The following is a 22,307-nucleotide window of genomic DNA, read 5'->3' as shown; positions in this document are numbered from 1 at the left end:
TGCTTAGCCACGCAGACGTCCTTGGTTTTATAATTTTTAGAAATTTGTCCTTGAGCATATTGCTGTTGCTCAGGTCAGCCTTCTCTTTTCCATTTTCTTTGATTTGGACAAAGAGGTAGTTGTGACTCTCCTCTGAAGGTGCTTCAAGTTCATCCAGGCTATTTGTGAGTTATCAAGGCCAGAATGAAACCCTGTGTCTCATTACAACCTTGAGCATTGTGAGGAGTTCTGATATTTCACGCTCTGTGCTGATGCTTCCTGGCATCACGCTGGCTTTGTATGCATGTAAGGACTGATAAAGTTCAAAGTCATGTGAGGTGTCACAATGTTTCAGCTAATGTAATCAGAGGCTTCCGTGCAAAATTTGCCCTGATCAGAGTTGCTGACCACTTTGCAAATCTAGCTATAAGTTCATGATGGGGGACTCTATCATCTTGAGCCCTCAGAAGACTGTCAGAGGAGCCCTCAGGTGGAGAAATGCAAACCTTGGGGCTGGGGTGAGGACTGTGCTCCCTTTGGGCTCCAGCACTCTCTCTGCTCTTCCACAGACACCTGAGTCACGCTGTTAAACCCATCTGCTTATGTGAGGTTGGAGATAAGAAAAGGTGGAAAGGGAGCAAGGAAATCCTTTTTAGTTCTCTTAGACTAGATGTCACGCTCTTTTCCCCCCTTCTACCTCCATTTTTTTGTGGCCCAAACTGTGCACTGGAGGAATCACATTTCTAGGGCTGAGGGTGGAGGCTGGATAGGGCAGACTGCAGCAGAAAGAAGGGACCCTATCAAAGGTGCAAGAGTTTTGTATTAACCAGGTCAACAGGGGGAGGAGCTGAGTGCTGCTTTTATTCCATTTCTCTCTGGTTAGGTGGAATTCTGGGAATGTGACTCTTCCTCTACTTCACATTATTTTCTCTCTTAGTCTGTCTCTCTTGAATTTCCAGAAAAGGAGGATTCTGGAAATGTACTGTGGCAGAGAGAATGGAGGAACTTATGTGGGAGAAGATTTATATTGCCTTTTTGTGGCTAGATTGCCCTTGACCTGGGGCGCTGCTGACCCTCTGGAATGATCAGAGACTCCTATGGACATTTTGACTGACTGGCTGCTCCTGGGTGGCACAGCTAACCCTGGAGGGTGGGGGGTACAGTAGGCTTTTGGGGATCCCTCTGTCCTCATCAATGGATTTGTATCTTGAGCATTAGCCCAGAGCAGAAGGGCTTTTGCAGACTGGTGAGCAGTGAGCACATCACTCCTTGTCTAATTCTTAGAATTCACACTGATTTTCTCTACATCATCAGCCCTAACCTCTTATGTCCATAAAAATGCAGCCTTTATGTGTGTTTCTCCACTTTAAGTGAAATGATGGCCAGACGGGGCCTTCTTGCTTTTAGGAAGATGTGTGGTGCTGTCTGAACTAGGGAGGCACAGGGAGTCCAAGGTCAGCCCATTCTCCTTGTCACTTCTTTCCCCTCCGTCAACAGTGCAGGAGTTGGGCATAGAGAGTCTGGGAACTCTGTAGGCACATCTGTGTTGGGCCACAAATACACTGGCCATACTTTACTCAATATTTATAGTCATCTCATTAATTTAACTCAGGCAAGTGTCCTTGGCATTACGAGCAGAAAAACATTGCTGTGGAGAGTTGGAATTTCTCAGAAGGTATCATCCTTGAAACTTTTAGACTATTCAGCAAAGGTCTTTAAGGTAAAGACCATAATGCATGTCCCCAGTACTCTATTAACAGACAGAATAAGGCATTTTTCTTTGATGGGAAGCCAGCATTGGCCAACACAGCCAGGTATTCAAACTCTAGCCAGATGCCTGAATTCAATTTCTGGGTGTACTACCTAGGTGACCTTGGGCAAGTACTTAATTTCTCAATGCCTCAGTTTCCTCTTCTGTAAAATAAGGAGGATATTACTATCAGGATTAAATAGGAAAATATATGTATAGGACTTGGCACATGGTAGTTGCTGTCTAAGAGTCTGTTGAACAAATAAGCCTGTCTCCTCACTACCTGTTAACCTCTTGCTTTGGAGAGCCTGATTCAGTTAGTAGTCTTATCATTTGCCTCACTGGTCAAGCAGGACTAGAGATCTAATTTGTGGGGCCTAATACAACATGAAAAGATGGCCCTTTGCTCAAACATTATTAAGAACATCAAGATGGTAAAATCAGGGCATTAAATTAAGTGTGGGCTCTTCAGAATGTCTGCACTTCTGAGCAACCGCATAGGTACATACTGATCAGACTGGCCCTGGGGGCAGGAATTAGGACTGTCTGGAACTGATTTCAGGAATGGCTGTGGGAGACTATCTTGAAATTCTTTTATGATTTTACCCCAGAGTCCCAGCAAGGTGCTTTGCACTGAACAAAAATCATAAGCAAGTGACATACATCGGTAGCCTGCCTGAAAGGATTCATTTGAAAAGGAGAGTACCCTTAATGGCAATGGATCCAGCTTTTATTTTTTCCCCAGACTTAGCAGTTTTATCCTACACTTCCTCCAAAAGCTATGCGCCTCAACAGTCAGTAATGAGGTGTCAAGAAACCATGGATTGCTGGGTGGGGCGGGCATGTGCGCCATGCTTAATGTAAAGTGACTTCATGCAGAGAACTGAAATGACACAGATGATTCATTTACACATTTATTTTCTATCTTGCTTATTCTACTAGACTGAAATGGAGAACACTGCCAGCAATTTTATAGACATTTTGACATAAAGTAAACAAGTATTTTGATGTTGAACAATTGTACAGACTACTACATGCATATAAGTATGCTGATTGGTGCAGAAATATAGAGTTGATCAGCAAAAACTACTCATACAAAATCACATTTTCTTTTTATGGAGTTAAAATGCAGCAGATATGGGGACACTGATACAAACACCATTAAATGGGAGAGAAAGGCATTGTATTAATGGTGCAGGATGGACAGCTGAACAAACACGAGTATGCTGAACCATATCCTCTTCACAAGATTGAAATCAGAACACCTCGTTTGCAAATATAATGAAAGAAAGCATGTGGAGGCAGATGGATGACACTAGACAAGACTTACCACTTCTGTGTAAGCTTTAGCTTTTATTGAGAGTTTGTACTGAAAATATTTCAACACAGCATAAGATGAAATGTTGACGCTATTACGTGTATGGACAGGACGGGATAACCCAAATGAGAAATCTTAAAACATAAAAATACTGATTGTGCTTCTTTTCCTCTGCAGCATTCAGAGCATTCATAGAGTAGTATGAAAACCCTCGAAAACACTGAAGTGAATAAAAGTGAAAGATGCTTCATGCGACTGTGCCTATAAATCTAGTACCATGTATAATTTAGAAATATGAAATCGTATTACTTAATGTATACAGCAATTGTAGGAACTATTCATTTAACTTGTAATGCCTGATACTCTATATTCCTTAGGTTTTAAAAATAATTTTGAATGCTTTTAATCTGGGGGATGTTAGGGATTTAATAGAAACTCTTAAAATCTCTACAACTTGAGGGAAGAAAAAAGAATAGGTTGCATGTCAACCTGTTTTTTAGGGAAATCACCCATGATTATTCCCAGCAAGGCTTTTTATGTGCATTAATTACTGATAGCTTTGTAGTTTTGCCATAAGGTTTCATACAATTATTTTGTGACTCTTCACAGAGTTGTCCTGAGTTTAACAATAAGATTATAATTCTAACATTAAACATTGAATTAATGAGTCTGGGAGTTAGACATATTTGGTTTTAATAATATATGACTCTATTTAACTGAAAAAGCAGTGGATGATTCAGGCTCCCCCTCCTGATCCTAAACACACTCATGTTCACACGCTCACATATACAAACACATACAGCCCTCCCAAAAGCCAATCAACTTTTCAAAGAATACACACTACAAACTTTAGTTTCTCTTCATTTAACTCATTTGGAGATCTGCCTTTCTCTATTAGGTTTTCTTTTTTTTTCCTCTCTCCCCTCTCTGTCCCTCTTGTCTTCTTTCTTCTTTCTTGTCCAATCCTCTCCCTGTACCCCCCTGCCCCCCGGCCCCCACAAGATGCTGGCCTTTGAAAGTCTAGACGTGTTAATTTTGTACATTTCCAACTTTACTTTTTTGGAGGCCAAAGTGAAAATAAGGTATCCTCTTGACTACTGGACATCACTAGATGGGTCATTCCTGAGGAATGTATATCCTTTGACTGGTGAAAACGGCTAATGTCAGACAGGTAAGCATTCACCAAAATATCCTCTTTTCATTTCACACAGAATAGTGGTGAAGGAAACCATTTAAGGCAGGTCTACACTGGCAATGGCAAATGATTTAAGCAACTAAATAGGAAACCCGGTAGCTATTTCTCTTTAGTTAGTTTGCTAGTAGGCAACACTTTTTAAACGGAGTTATTTGACATATTTTAGACTACGTAGATATGGTATAGAGATTTGTATTACAAGCCTGAAAAGACAGTTAAAAAACACTACCTCAGTATTTATGGTTGAAGAACGCATGATGGAAATGATTCCGTGAGCCACTTTAACTAAAGGCGTAAGTGCACTGCCTCAGCCCTTTCTTGGGCTAGATGTTGAGTAAGTAGTTTATAGTCACTTTTGTACTGTGGCCTATGTACATGACACTGTAACATGATGTGTTGACATAATAATATGAGACAGTCACTCAGCAGCTTTTCAATGCAGCAGACAAGGATGGTCAACGTGGAGCTTTTACATAAGCTATGCAGAGACAGGTACTAACTACATTTCGTGAGCTGGTTGGATGGTATTAATGCTTTATCTGAATACTATTTAACAAGCGAGGACCTTTTTTTTTTTTTAGAAAACAGGTAGGAACACAGTATTTGGTAGGCTATAGCTAACTAAATAGTATGATCTAAATGATCCTGCAATTATGCTCTAGACCATGAATTACTTTTCTAAGCATCAGATGTTGATTGAAACCCCAAACTAATATGTTATCCTAAAGCTTTCATAAAAATACTAGGCAAAATAGAACAAAACAAACCCTCCATTAAAATCAAAATGTTATTTTCGGTTTTCCAGATACTGGATCCTCTGGAGGTAAAATTTTAGAGTATATTGGAGCTTCCTTTGCAGATTCAATGGAAGATTTTCCCAAAATCAGTCTGTCTCTCATATTGGAGTTAGCTGCACTGCCTGACTCCCCAGAATTTGGTTGGAGTAGTTGCACTTCGTGTAAAGACTCTACAGTGTGCTGCATCACATGTAGTCTTTGGTCATGACTCAGCTCTGAGGCTCTTTGTAGGAAATAAGGGTTGTATCTAAATTTTTTGTGACATGGCATTTTAAATAAATTGAAATAGAAAATGAACTCCCTCTTCTGTTACCTTTCTTGGTCAGTAAGATTTTAACATTAACAAAAAAGCAAAACAAAGAAGTCATAGATTATCATAGTCTAATGATAATCTATGCTTTAGAACAGGAAAACAAAACTGAATAAAGAATTCTTATTAAATTGAAAGCTTTTATTCTCATTTTATAGTTTATTCTGGCAAATAGTCAATTGTGGCAAATCTGGAACCAAATTTGGTTATGAATTACCTTGGATATAAATATATATCCATCTCGTTGGGTTTACAAATATTGAAAGCATAAAGATGGAAGAGCGTGTTGCACAGTCACATGCCTAAGTATGTTTAATTTTTTGGTAATAAGGAGAGTGTAAGAGAATCTTCAGATAGATCATAAAGCTAAAGTCTTATAATTGTAGGAAGCTGATTTTTCTTTAGAAGAAGTTGACATTTTTTTTATTAAACATTAAAAATGTAAGGCTGTTAGGTTAAAAAAATTGCATTACATAAGTTGTCATAGCACGTTATTTCTCCAAATAACGTCAGTCTCTTTTTTAAAGCCACATGAGGTGGAGATACATATATACGTAAACAATAGAATACATATATATGTAATTTAGCAAATAAAATATACTCTATTTTAAAGTAACAGTGAGTGAAAATCTACACTTATACTTAGACACTTTAAAATTTTGAGTGTTTAGGGATGCCTGGGTGGCTCAACGGTTGAGCATCTACCTTTAGCTCAGGGCGTGATCCCGGGGTTGTAGGATTGAGTCCCATATTGGGCTTCCTGCATGGAGTCTGTTTTTCCTTCTGCCTGTGTCTCTACCTCTCTCTCTGTGTCTCTCATGAATAAATAAATGAAAATCTTAAAAATTTTTTTTGAGTGTTTAGAAAGCCACAGAAGAATTTTAGAAGACTCAGTAATAAGCACACAAATGTGAGTTGAATGATTTCTTTTGGAATATTTTCAAAAAAAAAATAAAAGTATCTCCTGTCGGGTATTATGTGAGGTACTTCACTTTATACCATCTGGCTTAATTTATAATGTTTTTTTTTAAAAAAAAAACTCACAGGAAAGTGAGAAATATCCATTTCAAATGACCACCTAAAGATACTTGTGTGCAAAGAACTTAAAAAGAAATCTTAATCCAAATTCAAATTATTTCTAACTAGATGTACAGCAAAGTACAATATTTCGAGATGGCCTTTTTCTTCACCCCTAATATCTTTTGCTGAAGTTCTGTTTAAATTGCTATTACATTTTGGCCAAGAACCATATAAAAACTACCAGAGTAATAACAATTTTCCCCCAGCTGAAATGTTGTTACCATTGAAAATGGAAAGGATAATATCAGTATTTTCCTTTTTGGATACTGTTTTGAAAGCAGACACACTAATTGGCCGCACACAGAAATTTAGTGGAAAGTGCATTTAGGATGATGCCCAGTGACAAATCGGTGAGGTAGACACCACCTTTCTCATCAGTCTAGTTATTTACCTTTGAAGTTCAAGAACTTAATAGAGGTTTTAAAAAATTATTCTTTTGTTAACAGGGGGAGAAAACTACAGTGTCATTGCTTTGATGGTCAAACCATATTATTACACTGTGTCGATAGTTCCTTGGTACTCAGGCTTCTCTGGCCACCTGAACAGCTCCCTGGTATTCTTAGCTTTGAGCTTCGAGTTGCTATTGCTAATGCCTCAATGGGTCCTGCCCATGACTTGAGACGGGAAGTACTATACAGTCAGGCAAACTCTAGGCGAGGATTGCTGGTAGGCGCTGCAGACGAGACAGGAATCGAAAATCTGGATGAGCAGGATCTGAGTTTGATCAAAAGAATCTGTTGCTAAACCAAGATGGTGAGACTTGAGAAGGCAGAAGGGAAGGAGGTCAAGTCCCTTCCACAAATGGTTTCCCTTGTACCCCGGGCCCAGTAGGTAATGTTAACAACTGTTGTCCAATAACTTCCCCTTTGAACACATTGTTCCACTTACCCTCACTTCTTCAAACAAAACAAAGAAGCAAGGAAACACAACAATATAAAACAGAAGAGCTTTCGGGCTGAAAACAAGATGCTAAAAGCAAGACATAACCATTATGCTGTCAAATGAAAGATTATTAAAAATGCTTCAGTGTGCCAATGGTACCTTATATATGCTTAATAAACCTTTTTAATATATTCACTGTTGCATTTTTAAAGGTTTAATGTAATACCTTTTTAAAATTGCATAAATTTGAAACTTGGTTATTGTATGACAAACCTAAGTGTTTCGTAAATTGCAGGGCTTTTTTTTGTTTTCTTTTTTTTGGTCTTTGAATAGGAAAATTTTGCCAAATCTTTAGTGAGATTTTCATACTATATACATATGTATACATATGTATATACATATATATTAATTTTGGTGATAGCATTTTGTTGGAGAAGTAATTTGGGTAACGTTAGTACCTATTACTTTCTATGTATCTCTTTTCTTTACAAAAATCCTCCTAATTTCAATTAAACATTATGATGTATTTGCAGGTTAAAGTCAGCCTAGCCCATACACTGCAAATAAGACTGTTAGAAGTATCTTGGTTAAAGGTGGCAGAAATCTGGCTATAATTGAATTTCTGGCCAGCACCCACAGATGTCTCTTGGGAGTTTAGAAACCATCTATTTTTTCACTGGGGTCAATTCAGGGGCATTTTGTGTTCTATCTGTAAACTCCAGGAAGAATGGAGATCATGGGTTTTGGAGTTAATCAACCGAATGACTTATTTTTTACAAGTTTATGATTCTTAAAAAAAAAAAATCACTCTTTTGAGTTCTCTCTAGTTTTGCACTCATAGTGGTAAGGTCAAAGTAGCATTTACTATGTAGTCAGAGTCCACACTAGACACTGTTAAATAGCAAGACCTGTGATTTTGTTTTGATTTGGAGGCGGCAGGTAGAAATATTCTGAAAGTACTGTGCAGAAAGTCACAACAGTTTTATCAGATATTTTGAAATAGGAAAAAGGAAAACTGAGAAATCACTGAAAAAAATGTCTAGGATGTAGTTGTGATTTTGGTTATATGCACGTGTAATGGAAGGTGTAAAATCGTAGAAAACTTTCTTTCAAGTCCCCATTACTGCTTCCTTTCCAGGCAAATAGAGAATTTCGCTTTCTTTCCAATCGACCACTAGAAGGCACTCAACATGGAGAATAAACAGCAGATGGCAGCCCATGTCATACTTTCTGGATCTGCGTGTCTATCTCTGGTCTGTTTTCACTATTTTGTGTCTGTTACCCCGGATCTTGATTTTGAAAGTCTATTTTTATTGTTTGGTATGACAATTCACATCCTTTTTAGGTTAAAATGAAACAAAAATAACTAAAAGAAAAACCATTCGGCCATATCATTTGCCATTACTATCCATAGTGGATGGGAGAGAAAATACTTGCTCAGGTTGGATTAGATTTTCATCAGATCAGTAGGTTGTGATGGCTTTTATCACAGCATATAGGCCAAGAGTTAAAAAAAAATAGTTATGGGAGTACAAAAGCAATTATTTTCAATATCATTTTTTGCTAGAATCATATTTCCTTTGATGGAAGAGGGTAATATCTCCATTGAAATACACTGTCACTAGATTTCAGATAGCTACTATAATTTTAAAGATGTATGTGTAGAAAGCATATATGTGGTGGTCATTCAGATCCTAGATTAAGGAATGAAATAAAGAATTTGAGTCTGAGGGAACATAAAAATGGATTATAAGAATGCTCAGACTATAAACTCAAACATACTACCATACTATTTCCAGCTCACTGTGTGGAATTGGATTTCACTTGGGAATATAATCTCTTTAAAGATGGAATCTCTGCTAGATGGTAAAATTAAGGGATAAACTGTGCACAAATTAATTTCTGGCACATGGTAGACAATAAATGTTAGCTGAATGAAGTATTTTATTTATCACAGCAATCTGGAAGTATCTGTTAAATAAATTATAAGAAATAATTTCTTTTTTTTAAGAAATAATTTCTTAAGGAGAGAGATTAAACTTGGAATTATGGCCTCAGTTGTGAATTTCATGTCGATAGTAAGTCTATATTTTATAAAAGCATATACATGTACCTAATATAAATTTCTATGCTTAAAAAAATGTTTAACTTACTCACATGTTTGTCTTTCTTTCTTCATTTTTGTGCTTGTATCTTTTGTTGGCCTTGGGATGTCTTATTATTATAGAGCATCTCCCCCCACCTCCCTTTATATTATATTCACAGATTAATACCCCTTGAGTCTTAAGAAGGAAGTAGTTATGCATTAATGGTAATGGTAAATAAGGACTTAGGTGATTGTGCTGTTTTAAAAAGGCAAGTAGAAGAAACGGTTATTGAAACCAATAACATTATATTGCAGGATAACATTATATTACAGTAAGCACTAGCTTCAATAACATAGAACCAAGGCTTTGGAGTTGGGGCCTTTCCTCTTTCCTATTAGGGATGGGCCTTTGAGCATTTCCTTTTTTTTACTTAGATTTTGTAGAGTCTTTCTTTTTTTCTTTTCTTAGTTCTGTATGGGTGAGGACAGTGGCAGTGGAAAAATATCCAATAGATTTTTTTAATTTTTTTTCCAATAGATTTTCAAAGTCACAAGGACCTCGTGAATAAGTCCCCTGAGTCAAGCCATACAATAGAATTTTAAATATCTTCCATTTAGAAATTCAGAGGGCTAAACAAAGAATAGTGATACATTGCTCAAATGTTACCTGTAGTCAACGGGAAGTAAGACAAACCATAAAAATGGTTTGTTTTTAACCTCATAACCATCATCAACTATTAAAATATAAAATGTGCTACAGACTTTTCACTTAAATCTTGTTATAGTTATTAGTGATAGACCATGACTAGCTATTTTGACAAGCAGCATCCCTAATTGAAAAATTATTTTCTGATTAACCAGATAATGAGGAAAGACAATCCATTATCTTACTCAGGTTAACAATTTGTTATCTCATGTAAATCTAAATTGCGTCTCAAAAATAATTATGTATCAGACTTCCATTTATGCCATCTGTCTATTTCTTAGGAAAACAGTTTGCAGGAAAAGCATTTCACTTGTTGTCATCTGCTTCCCTGGTTTGATAACGGAGTGATTTTTTCCATACTCAGAAGAGACATTTTTCAGTACCCCCAAATGATCCTCAGCCTGGTTGTAAATGGGCCAGGCAGTCAGCTCTGTGAGGTTAAGGGTTGTACCCTAACACCAAGCACAGTGCCTTCTATGGAATACAGAGGTGCTCACTTAATATTTAGGCATAGAATACCTAGTTTTAGTAATAGAGGAGTGCTCACCTAGTATTTGCTGAATGAATGAACAATGAAATGACAAATTCAATTAGACAAAATTTTTGAACTTCGACTAGAGGAATTTCTAAAGTTTTAGTTGTTTTTGTTTCAGAAAATCAAGTAGCTTCCTTCAACCCTCTGGCTAATATGTATGTCATGTTACATCATGAGCTATGAATTCTTTTCTTTCACCCATGAGTGTGGATCTTATGACAAGAATTCTAAATTGGCAAACGTGTGCTAAAGATGGTCAATGTCATTTATCTTCAGTCAATTACCATTTGGCTATGATCCACTGCTGCTTTAAGCAAACCACATGACTATAAATCTATCTCCAGGGTTTTTTTTTTTAACATAATTTCATATATTAATGGGAAAAAAAACCCCTAATGAAGCATACTCTAGTGTGTTGATGCCAGACAACATGGATGAGGCTGGGTTCTTCTACTTGCCAGTGACCTGTGTCAGCTTGAGCAAAATACATATCCTCTCTGGTCCTTTATTGATAAATAACACCTAATTCAGAAGGCTGTTGTGAGGATTAAGTTCAAGAAGAAACTATAAGGTACTCTACATACATAAGGCTTTTTTTTTTTCTTTTTGCTATTCAAATTCTAGGAGAAAATAGTTAAATTGTTGGCTTTCCCCAGCCTGTGTCTACATGAGAGTGAGACTGTTTTGACAAGAAATTAATGGGAACAGATACTTGGCATACACTCTCTCCTTGTTACCAGATCTAGTCATATCAGGATAATGCTTGATCTAAATGCTTGCTTCAAAGCAGTTGGTTTTGCCAGAATGGAGAAATTTCTAGTGGAAATATTTAGAGACAAATCAGATCAACTCCAGGGACTCAATTATGTCACTCTTATATTTGTGATTCAACCCAAGACATTCATCCATGTGTCCATTTCTATACTTCTATGATTCATCTCAGTCTTTGAGCTAAGTTGATCTTGTGGCAATTTGCACTGGTTGTTAAGATAGCTAGAAGAATCAAATTAGCCATTCTTGAGTCTGTATTATTTAGAGTTCATTCAAAGTCTCTACTCACTGATGTTTGTCCTCGGTCACTGAGCTAGTTACCGATGAGTACCCTTTCTCAGTAGCAGAAACCTCCAGCGTACCTGAAAGGTCAGTCTATGTTCCCGTCATTCATGCAGTGCTTCTTAAACTGGGGATATGTTTTCCAAGGGGTACAAAAGAGGTATATGAAGTTATAAGAGTATCAATTTTACTAGTTGATAAGCAATATAAAACATCATTTCTTTTATATTGAAACATAATGGAGTAAAATGCAGCATTTATATGGATTTTTAATGTAAAAATAAGACTTCAAAAGAACTCTGTGCTTGGTATATTTGTAGACCATTTCAGGCATACACACGTTCATTCTCTGCGTCAGGTGCAGTTCATTGAAAGGATTTAGGAAGTGCTGCAGGAGTGCATTCTGGGAGCCCTCAGTTCCCAAACCGCCTCCCTGTGAAACAACAAAGTCAGTTGTTTTTTTGTTTTTCATTTTTTCGTTTTTTTTTTTGTTTGTTTTTAAGGAGCATTTTATTTTTTTCCTAACTGAAGACTTTTGGCCGGAGGGGCTAAGAAGAATTGAAGGTTGAGCTTCCCATAAGATGTTCTTGAAAACTCTTTGAAACTTAAAAAATATTAAAAGGAAAAACGTTTTTAAGGAAAATGCTTCCAGGTTGGAATGTCTAGGATTCCTTCTCTAGGCAAGATTTCTAACATTAAGCATTCTGGAGCAGGGTCTTAGTAGAAAGCCTAATGGACACATGAAAGTGGGCATTAGTGAACAATCAGGGCAAGAAGACAAATCCACCTATGCAGACAGATCAATAAAAAAATTGAGATTCAACAATACAGAGACATTAGAAAAATAACTGTTTCATGAGACTATGTAAAGAAAATGATTTTCATAACTTATTTGCTATTCATCTAACAGAAGACATACCTGTTGGACTTGAAAAACTACATGTAGAAAATTTGAACACTCTAGATTTACAAAAACAGATCGACATTTCATTATAGACATTGAAATAAGTAGGAGTACTGTAAATATCAATAGTTAATGACCATAAACCCTTAAACATTATGTCTTGAGACAAACATGAAAATCATTAAGAAATTATAAGCACAGTGAAAAAGAAACACTTAAAACTGCTTTTAGCCATAGGGATGCTTGGATTTCAACTAAGATCAAAACATGTTTTCTTACCTGAGATATAATGACCAGATTCTGTTAATAAATGTTATTCCCAAAGCCTTAAATTCTAAACATTTGGGTTGTCTTTTTCCAATGTTCTTACTGTAATTTTAAAAATAGAATAAGATTTAGAATTTTTTTCTTTAAACAAAAGTTGTGCTTTAAATTTGGTCCAGAATTTTCCCAAATCTTTCCTGAACTACACACACACACACACACACACACACACGCACACGCATGCACACACACACAAGCAATGCATTATGCTGAGGCAAAACTTGGACATTCCTGAGAGACCAAGGAATCATATTAATTTGAAGTCTTTAGGGAGCTTAGAAATATTTTTGTCTTGGGTTTATTGGGGTAAAACTGAGACTACGAGGTTTTCAAGACTTGTCCAGAATCACACATCTAGTAGTTGTGGATCTGGAAGCAGAGCCTTCATTTCCCATGAAGCAAAATGGATTCATATGACCTGGGTTCTTAGCACAGACTCACCAACAGCATAACTGCCAACAAGTGTCTTAACTCCTCTGGATTTCAGTGTTTTCAGTAGAAAGTGTTGGAAGTGACTTTCAACAAGGATAGTCTTGATGATGCTTGGGGACATTGGAAAGGTGAACGGGTGTTTCTAGCTGCTGCAGTTACTGGCAGGTGCCCACTGGGGTCTGTAACACTCCTCGTGCCACAGTGTTCTCTCCCCTCACTGGGAAATACTGGACTCCTTTTATGGTAGCTCATTTCTGAACCCAACTAACTATGAGAGGGACAGCAGTCTCACTTAATAAAAAGTTTTGCTTTTAGTTTGTCAAAAGTCACTTTTTGGAATTCCCATTTTGGCATATCTGCATTCTATCTTTAGTTCTTTAGATAGAGAAGTTCATGTCGGCTATAAGTGGAGAATACCATCCTTTTTTGATGGCCAACATACAACTAAAAAAAGACACAAAACCCCAAAACAAACCCAATTTCCAAATGTGGAGTGGCATTAAAAAAAAAAAAAGTTGAGTTGTATGAGAACCTTTGACATATTTTCAGGTTTTTTAGGCTGTGGCAAAATTTGGATTGGCAAAATTTCAAGTTTAAATTCGAAATTTGTTGATAATCTGGTCATTAAATCTTGCCTGTTTTCATGATTTATAAATAAAGCACAAATGCCAGAACTAAGCAGAAGCACAAAAGAAAAATGCACCCTATGAATTATATCACAATAAAAATACTGTATTCCTTTAAACAAATGTACTTTTAAGAGCTTTATAACCCAAAGCAAGATATGTGAGATGGTTTAAGAAGAGGTTGCAATTTTGCAACAAGAAGTCTGTACAGCTCCTCCAGGCAGTAGCTGAGAAGGAAGTACCTGTGTCTCAGAAACTTGTTTCCAGAGGTTCTTGACAATTTTGCATCCCGGGTCCCATTATTTACAAAGGTACACATTTTGCCAGCTCAAAGCACCTTGGTCCTCATAATTATGAATGCATGCAATGACATTTCATCCTTTCATGTGCAAATTCTAAAATTCATTGTAACAGAAAAGGTAAAAGTCGAAAATCTGTCTACAATGTGGAATGAAAGGACCAAAAATGTCAGACATTGCAGAATACTGGTTCCTAATAGAGCTCTCTTTATTTGTTCACTGTTCCTCAGTCATTTTTGTTTGTTTGTTACAAAATGCAGTCTTGACTCTTTATTTAAACAGTACTTAAACTAAACTGTTCATGCCATGCAAAAATAACATTTTATGCACTTTTTTTGGGGGGGGCAGGGGCTTCCCATGGTTTTAGTTCACAGGCATTATTACCCGGTTTTTTAAGAAACAAGTGTTTTATTATTATGATTATTATTGCTTTTGTAACTAGTCACATGCTGGTTTCACGTGTGGGACAATAACCTGTGTCTCCCGAGTTGGAATGAATTTCTGGGGCAAACAAGTGGTTTTCCATCTTGCACCCTTCTTGACTACTGTCCTTTTTCATTTCAGCCACAGCGTGGTAAACGTCTTGCCTACAGTTGTGACTGGTGTCCTGGGGGGAGGAAGAGCCCACACAGGCCTCTTCTCTTAAAGGGTCTCTTCCGTCGCTAGGTTTATCTGCAAAGCAGTTAGGGCTGGGCTCGGCCTGCTTGTCCTGCCCGGGCCCCTGGAGCTCTAAGAAGTCATCGTCTTCGCCAGTGTCTATTTCGGTGAAGCTCCTCCTCTCTCTTGATGAGAAAGGAAAGAGTTTCTGCTTGGGAAACCGGGGGGTCAGCCCCTTGGAAGGTCCCTGACAGTGTGCCGAGCCCTCGGCGCCCAGCAAGGGCCTGTCTCCCTGGGAGGGGGTCTCTTCTAGGAGGATGGTGCTGATGAGCTGCGGGGCGGTGAGGGAGAAGTCCGCCGTGGTGACGGGCAGCGGCCGGGCTGTGCTGGGGGGGGTCTGCGGGGCGCTGCCTCTGTTCTCCTTGAAGTTCACTCTGAGCGATCTGGATTTCAGGGGGTTGCTGCCTTTCAGCGAACTCTTGGGGCTCTCCGAGGCACCGTCGGGCTGCAGGGGGCCGTGGAGCCCACTTTGGGAACCGCTGGCATCCAGGCTCACCGTTATGTCGACTGGAGCATATTCCAGGATGGCATCCCTGGCCGCGGGCCCCTTCTCCCTGGCGAGCATCAGGAACGGGGGCCCCCGGGCTCTTTGGTGCTCGTCGGTCCCTGCGAGGTCGGGGGGGAACCTCATCTGCAGGTGGGAGGCGGAGAGTGGTGGCAGGGGCGACCTCTCCGTCTCGGTGAAGTCGGTGGCGCAGCTGGTGAAGCTGTCTATGCTGGACGTGCTCTTCATGTCCACGATGACCTCGCCCTGCGCCACGGCCAGCTGCTCCTGCGGGCAGACCACCTCTTCCATTTCGATCTCCTCCTCGTAGGCGGATGGCCTGTCGGGCTGCTCTTGGCCGTCGGGGTTCGGGGCGGGGTGAGGCTGGGTCTTGGTGATCTCGTTGTAGAGCATCTCCAGCTTCTGGGCGCTCAGATGCTGCGGGCTGGAGGAAGACGTGTTGTTCAGCTGCTCATGGGAGTCCTTCTGGCTCACCTCCTGGTACTTGTTCTCGAAAGACTTGTTGGAGCTTGTTTCCGACAGAGCTTTCCTGGCCCACTTCCACCGGCTTGGAGAGAGGTGGTTATCGTCAGCCGAGTCCTTGGTACTGGCCGACTCGCCTGCCTTCTCCACGGCCACGTCTATCAGTTCCATGCTTCGAGCAAAGGCATCTTTTAAGTTCATAGAAACGATGCTTCCGTTCCTTTTGGCCCGCTCCAGAGCCTCCCGCCTTTTAATCGCTTTTTCCTGGCGTTTCTGCTCCTTGTAAAACTCAGAAAAATTATTCACGATGATCGGGATGGGAAGGGCAATCACCAGAACCCCGGCAATGCAGCAGAGGCCTCCCACGATTTTCCCTAGTAGTGTCTTGGGGTAAATGTCACCGTAGCCCACGGTGGTCATGGTGATGGTGGCCCACCAAAACGACGCTGGGATACTGGTGAACTTGGTAGCATCTTCATCCTTCTCAGCAAAAAAAACCAGGCTGGAAAATATCATTATCCCCATGGCCAAAAATAGTATCAGTAAGCCCAACTCGTTGTAACTCCGTCTGAGGGTGAACCCCAAAGACTGCAGGCCTGTGGAATGTCTGGCCAGCTTCAGGATCCGGAGGATGCGCATGATCCGGAAGATCTGAACGACGCGCCGCACGTTCTGGAACTGCAGCACGCTCTTGTTGGACTCCGTGAGGAAGATGGTGACATAATAGGGCAAGATGGCCAGCAAATCAATGACATTTAGTGGGCCTTTAAAGAACTTCCACTTATTTGGTGAGGACAGGAAGCGTAAGAGGTACTCCATGGTAAACCAAGCAATACACACAGCCTCCACGTGTGCCAACTGGGGGTTGTCGTTGGGTTGTCCAAACTCATCCATTTCCTGCAGCTCTGGTAAAGTGTTGAGAGACAGTGCGATGGTGGAGAGTACGATGAACAGGATAGACACGATGGCCAAGATCTGGAAAAGAGAAGCAAGTCCAAGTTAGCAAATCCTCTTAGTTGTTTAGGCAGCTGGGAGACATACGGATTCGCTGTTCTTTAGAGGAATTGCTCAAAAAGATATTCCAGGAAGGTAACGTTACAACCTAAAATTCCCTAACTAATGCAAACACATTCACTCTTTATGAGTTCATCTTACTTAGAAGCCCAATGTAGTACACATTTAAATTCCAGGGCCTAAGCAATTTGAGCAAAAAGAAAAATATCTACCCCCCGCCCCCGCCTTCGTTCTTAGGCACGTTTGTGTGAGTAACCACCCTTTGGAATCGCCTGGAAGAGCAATCTCTCCTCTCTTAGTTTCATTATTTTTCTCCCTTAACCACCTGGCTTGTATTTCTTTAAGTGAATCGCCTGACATGCTACATATGCTAGACAGAATTCATGGTTTCTAGAAGTTTTATTCTACAACTAAAAAACCACGAATGCAGACCCACACATGGAGAGATAATATGGCACTTAGTACAACAATGCTTCTCATCCAACAAATACTGTTTAGCCGGTAAACACTGATGGCAGAGCCAACTCAGGAGAGCCTTCGCCCTGGGATGTGTGGACGTCTGGCTGGCATCATGTGGGAAAGGAAGATTAGCGCAAACTTCATTCAGTCAAGGAAGCTTCCAGAAAGCAGAGCTTGTTGACCATCCATGGTGATTTTGGTGCAGGGCAGACGTTTTACGTGGAGGAAATAGCACAATGTCAGATGAGGCAGGAAAGAGGAAGAGCTCAGGGGGAAATGAGAAGCTGGGGTGACTGGATTTTAGTCAGCTTGAGCTCTGAGTCTGGATTTATCGCTTACTGGGTGACCCTGGGCACATTTTCAACCTCTCATTGGCTCAGTTTACAAATCTGTAGAACAAAGAGAGCAGTCATAGCTGTTTCGTGGTTGTTGCGAAGATTACACGACACACAAATATTGCTAAATGAATGAAAGGCACTCGTATCATTACAGGCTGAAATGAACAGGACTTCGGTCTGGATAGACAATGGCCAGGAACTGGTATGTGGGAAATCCGTGAAGCCATGGACGATACGACAGCCCATGTAGGGATCTCTGTAAGGCTGAGATTTAGAAGGCTGAGGATGAAGATGAAGGTTTGAGAGCAAGGGAAGAAGTACTTTTTTGCTTAGTAAAGACTGCATCTAGGACACACACATCTTGGTGAAGTAGGAAGCCCCTCTTACCTAGATTAGGTCTGGCTTGGTTTCCTCTGACCTTTGTCCATGATCTTGGGCATGGCCACTGCTATCAGATATTATATGTAGCTTTGAGAAATATATCCTGACAGTGACTATTTTATTTTATTTTATTTTATTATTTTTTAAAGATTTTATTTATTTATTTATCCATGAGAGACACAGAGAGAGAGAGAGAGAAGCAGAGACATAGGCAGAGGGAGAAGCTCCCATTGGGGGCCTGATGCGGGACTCGATCCCAGAACCCTGGGATCACATCCAGAGCCAAAGGCAGACACTCAACCACTGAGCCACCCAGGTGCCCCATGGCAGTGACTATTTAATTGAAAGATCCAGTAAATATTTCAAGGGATAATGATTAAGCAGCTTGAGACCTCACAGCTCAGTAAACCTGAAATCATGAAAAAATCAGTTTGCCTCTGACATCAGGACTTGTAAACAAGAGTCTTCTCTTGTTCTTTCTCCCTCTGTTTTCCTCTCTTTACTCTTGTACACTTCTCTTCTCCTGGGTTACTTTCCTCACCCTTTCTCCTCTTAGGCCTCCTCGACACCTTTCACTGTTTTCTGTTCTGTTCTTCAGCTTCCAGCTTTCCCCTCAAGTAAAACCACAAGTATCAAGTAAACCCACAGTATAATGTATTTCAGAGTGTGTTACAGATGCTGAATCAAGATTTATTGTTCCTTAGCTTAAGAAACAGTATTTTACTATTAGTATTTTACATATTTTTCTTGGACAAAACTAAGGTAAGTACTTTTTGCCTGAGCGTACTTCAGAATTTCCTTGAAAAATGTGGATCAATGAATCACTGTAGAAAAAAGGTTGTCCTAGACCTATTCTAAGAGATTGGGGAGGCTAAGGTTAGAAGTCCTTCCAGAAGGTTTAGATGCATCCATGGATGATGGATTCAGAGGGTTTACGAAGGCCAAGTTGGGATTGCTCATCTCAAATCTGCACCCACAGAGGCCAATGGCAGGATGACACCAGCAACTTTCTGCTCCTACAACATTCCTTAGAAGGCACTGGTCAGGTCCCATCCACTCTCGTGCTCTTACCATAAGTAACCAGGTCCCTCTGTACTTTCTAGGAGGTCACACAGTCATATAACAGGTATATTACATTAAGAGGGCATTTTAAGTTCTGGGATTGCTGCTATCATTCTTGTTCTGACAATCCATATTCTAGATTTTCCATATCTTATCTGTTCAGATGCCCATTTTAGATGCATCTTCCTGATGCTTATCACTGCAAAGAGCAAGGAGAGAAGTAGCAATAGATGAAACTATTCTATTATCTCCCAATACTTTTTTTTTTTTTTATTCATGATAGTCACAGAGAGAGAGAGAGAGAGAGAGAGAGAGGCAGAGACACAGGCAGAGGGAGAAGCAGGCTCCATGCACCGGGAGCCTGACGTGGGATTCGATCCCGGGTCTCCAGGATCGCGCCCTGGGCCAAAGGCAGGCGCCAAACCGCTGCGCCACCCAGGGATCCCCCTCCCAATACTTTTGAACAAAGAACAGAAGTGGATGGTCCAGGGTGGACTTTCAGTTTACCTTGACTCCATAATCACAGCTAGACTTTAGGTCATTTGGCTTCGGTAGCTGATTTTGGGAAATAATGAAACACCGTATAGTACTGACGCAGTCTATGGTCTAGCTGATGGCAACTTAAAACATATGGCTACCTTTTATACCTGGAAATTCAACACATGTACAACATGACCTGGAGTACATTCTCTTTTTTTTTTCTTCTCCAAAGATTCATTTTATTGAATTGAGAGAGAGGGTGGAGGGAGGGAGAGGGAGAAAGAGTCCTAAGCAGACTTCACATGGAGCATGGAGCCTGACATGGGGCTTGATGTCATGACCCTGAGATCATGACCTGAACCGAAACCAAGAATTAGATCCTTAGTGACTGTACCACCCAGGTACCCCTGGAGTACATTCTAGAAGGAAAAGAATGACTACGGCAAAAAACCAAACACTTAAGCTCTTAGCAATTCCATATTCATGTTAAAGAAACCATTGGTACTAAACTGCATTATTTTCTGTCTTATGTTCAGATTTAATCTGTCAAAATCCATTTGCTCTCAGTTTAGAGAAATGGCTTATTTTAAATATCTTGTGAAGCTTGGAGTTCTCCCAGAAAGACAGCCCTGTAGACAAATTATTCAATATATACCAAAGATGATGTGTAGGGCAATAAACCAAATGTGAGTTTATTGTTTTATTGTAGAGTTTTTAAAACAAAATAAATATAACGAATGTGACATTTTGCTATAAACTATAGGATATACTTTTTTTTTCTTTAAAAGATTTAATCTCTTTATTGGAGAGAGAGTGAGAGAGCACAAGTGAGGAAGCAGCAGGAGAGCAGGCCCCCTACCAAGTAGGGAGGTTAATTGGGGGGCCCTCTGGGATCATGACCTGAAATGAAGGCAGATGCTTAACCAATCAAGCCACCCATGTGTCCCTACAGGATATACTTCTAAACATGGATATTTTTTAACAGCAAACCCTTATGGCATTTAGGCATTGCTTCGTTTATCCTAACCATGCACAAGTTAGATTTTTAACTCCTACCACCCCTACCAACTGGCCTCCAGAGCTGGTTATTCTCTCTCAGCTCTAGAAAGCAGCCTTAGGCGTGCACATGGCAAATGAAGTGGACATGCAGAAATTGCAAACAGTTATCTGTGTGATATTGGCCAACTTGGATTAGATCATCAGCAGGGTTCCTTTCACTTCTCATATGTGATGATTCTCTTTCTAAACCACCACATTTTGCTAATCCCTGTCATGTCTACAAACCAAACCAAGGACAAGTCACAGCTGATCCTGTCATTTGGCTGAATGGCCAAAATACACTTTTGTTGGTTAAGAAATAAAAATTCAAATGAGAAGACTTTGAAAGCTATTGCGCTGTTATGTTCCAAGCATTTAGTGACTGGGAAAAGACGCTTTTCTGGATAAAACTTTTCTTTCCTTTTGAATCACCTGGATAACAATTTTAATTTCTCATATAAACACAGATATTCACAGGATCACATGGAGTTAAGATTGGGATTCCTAGCACTTGCATTAACAGGCACCCGAAATTGGTTGCATTGATAGCTGTTTGTGAGAGGAAGTAAGGCAGTTAGAGACTTGCCTCAATTGTACCAGCTTGTTGATGTTATATCCTCTGAAGGGATATAATGATGTTAATGGATGTTTTATGGTGGAAAGAATACAGGACAGGGAATTAAAACACACATGCCTCTATCTCTGTGGGCCACTTGGCAAGCCATCCCTCTCTGAACTTCAGTTCTTTTATTTGCAAATGAGGCGCTCCACATTTGCCCTGCTTACCTAACAGGGTTGTTAAGGGTCAAACGATGCACATGAAGCATCCCATAAAATGTAAAGTGGGATAAGTGTAAGAAATGCTGGAGATGTGTCTGGACAAAGCCTTTGGCCAGCATCAAGAGGAAATAAAAAATGCCTAAACTGTTTATCCCCCATTTAGATACAATTTCATGTCTGCTTTCGATTTATTGACATTCAACACTCCACGAAAACACATGGAAACTTCTGTGCCTTGCAATGAAGGTCAGTGCAGGTATATTCTTTCTCCTCTTCCCTAACCTTTCTTCTTTCATAAATATAGGCTGAAACGTGAAAGTGAGGTACCAGCTCTTAACTATATAGCATTCTTGCTTTCTCATTAAAAAAAAAATCAAAACCCTGATCAGCAATAGAAAACAACACGGAGAACGTGATGACAAGAATTTTCAGAAGAGAACCAGCTTATTTAAACTGACAGGAAGAAAAAGCCCTGTGACAAACATTATTATTATTAATATTATTTATTATTAATATTATTTTTAAAGATTGTATTTATTCATGAAAGATGCAGAGAGAGAGAGAGAGAGGCAGAGACATAGGCAGAAGGAGAGCGGGCTCCCTGCAGGGAGCCTGATGCAGGACTCGATCTCAGGACCCCAGGATCATGACCTGAGCCAAAGGCAGACGTTCAACCACTGAGCCACCTGGGTGCCCCATGTGACAAATATTATTAAGAGCATGAATAATTTTCTACTTTCACAAGAAGGACAAAGCATGAACATATAAGCCAAAGTTTAAACCATCTGTCGAGGGAAGAGGCTAGAAGTTCGTTAGAATATCATGATTTTCCACCCACCCGTTTTCTCTTTCTAG

General features: G+C 39.8%; 1 protein-coding gene and 1 long non-coding RNA gene across 2 annotated transcripts in view; one reads left to right on the top strand and one right to left on the bottom strand.

Annotated features, from left to right (window-relative positions):
• Nucleotides 1–22,307, top strand: part of LOC111093115 — a 32,453-nt gene that overhangs the window by 7,486 nt on the left and 2,660 nt on the right. Inside the window, exons 2-4 of the long non-coding RNA XR_005381093.1 lie at nucleotides 4,113–4,218; nucleotides 8,450–8,564; nucleotides 21,616–21,698. This is a non-coding gene — a long non-coding RNA (uncharacterized LOC111093115). The remainder of the gene's footprint in view (nucleotides 1–4,112; nucleotides 4,219–8,449; nucleotides 8,565–21,615; nucleotides 21,699–22,307) is intronic.
• KCNB2 (potassium voltage-gated channel subfamily B member 2) overlaps nucleotides 2,631–22,307 on the bottom strand; it is a 376,920-nt gene continuing 357,243 nt past the window's right edge. Inside the window, exon 3 of the mRNA XM_038579518.1 lies at nucleotides 2,631–16,875. Within this exon, the coding sequence (XP_038435446.1) occupies nucleotides 14,719–16,875 (2,157 nt within the window). The 3' untranslated portion in view covers nucleotides 2,631–14,718. The remainder of the gene's footprint in view (nucleotides 16,876–22,307) is intronic.

This window comes from Canis lupus, chromosome 29 (assembly GCF_011100685.1).
Source record: "Canis lupus familiaris isolate Mischka breed German Shepherd chromosome 29, alternate assembly UU_Cfam_GSD_1.0, whole genome shotgun sequence".
Taxonomy (NCBI): Eukaryota; Metazoa; Chordata; class Mammalia; order Carnivora; family Canidae; genus Canis; species Canis lupus.
This window is presented reverse-complemented; position numbering and strand designations above follow the sequence as displayed.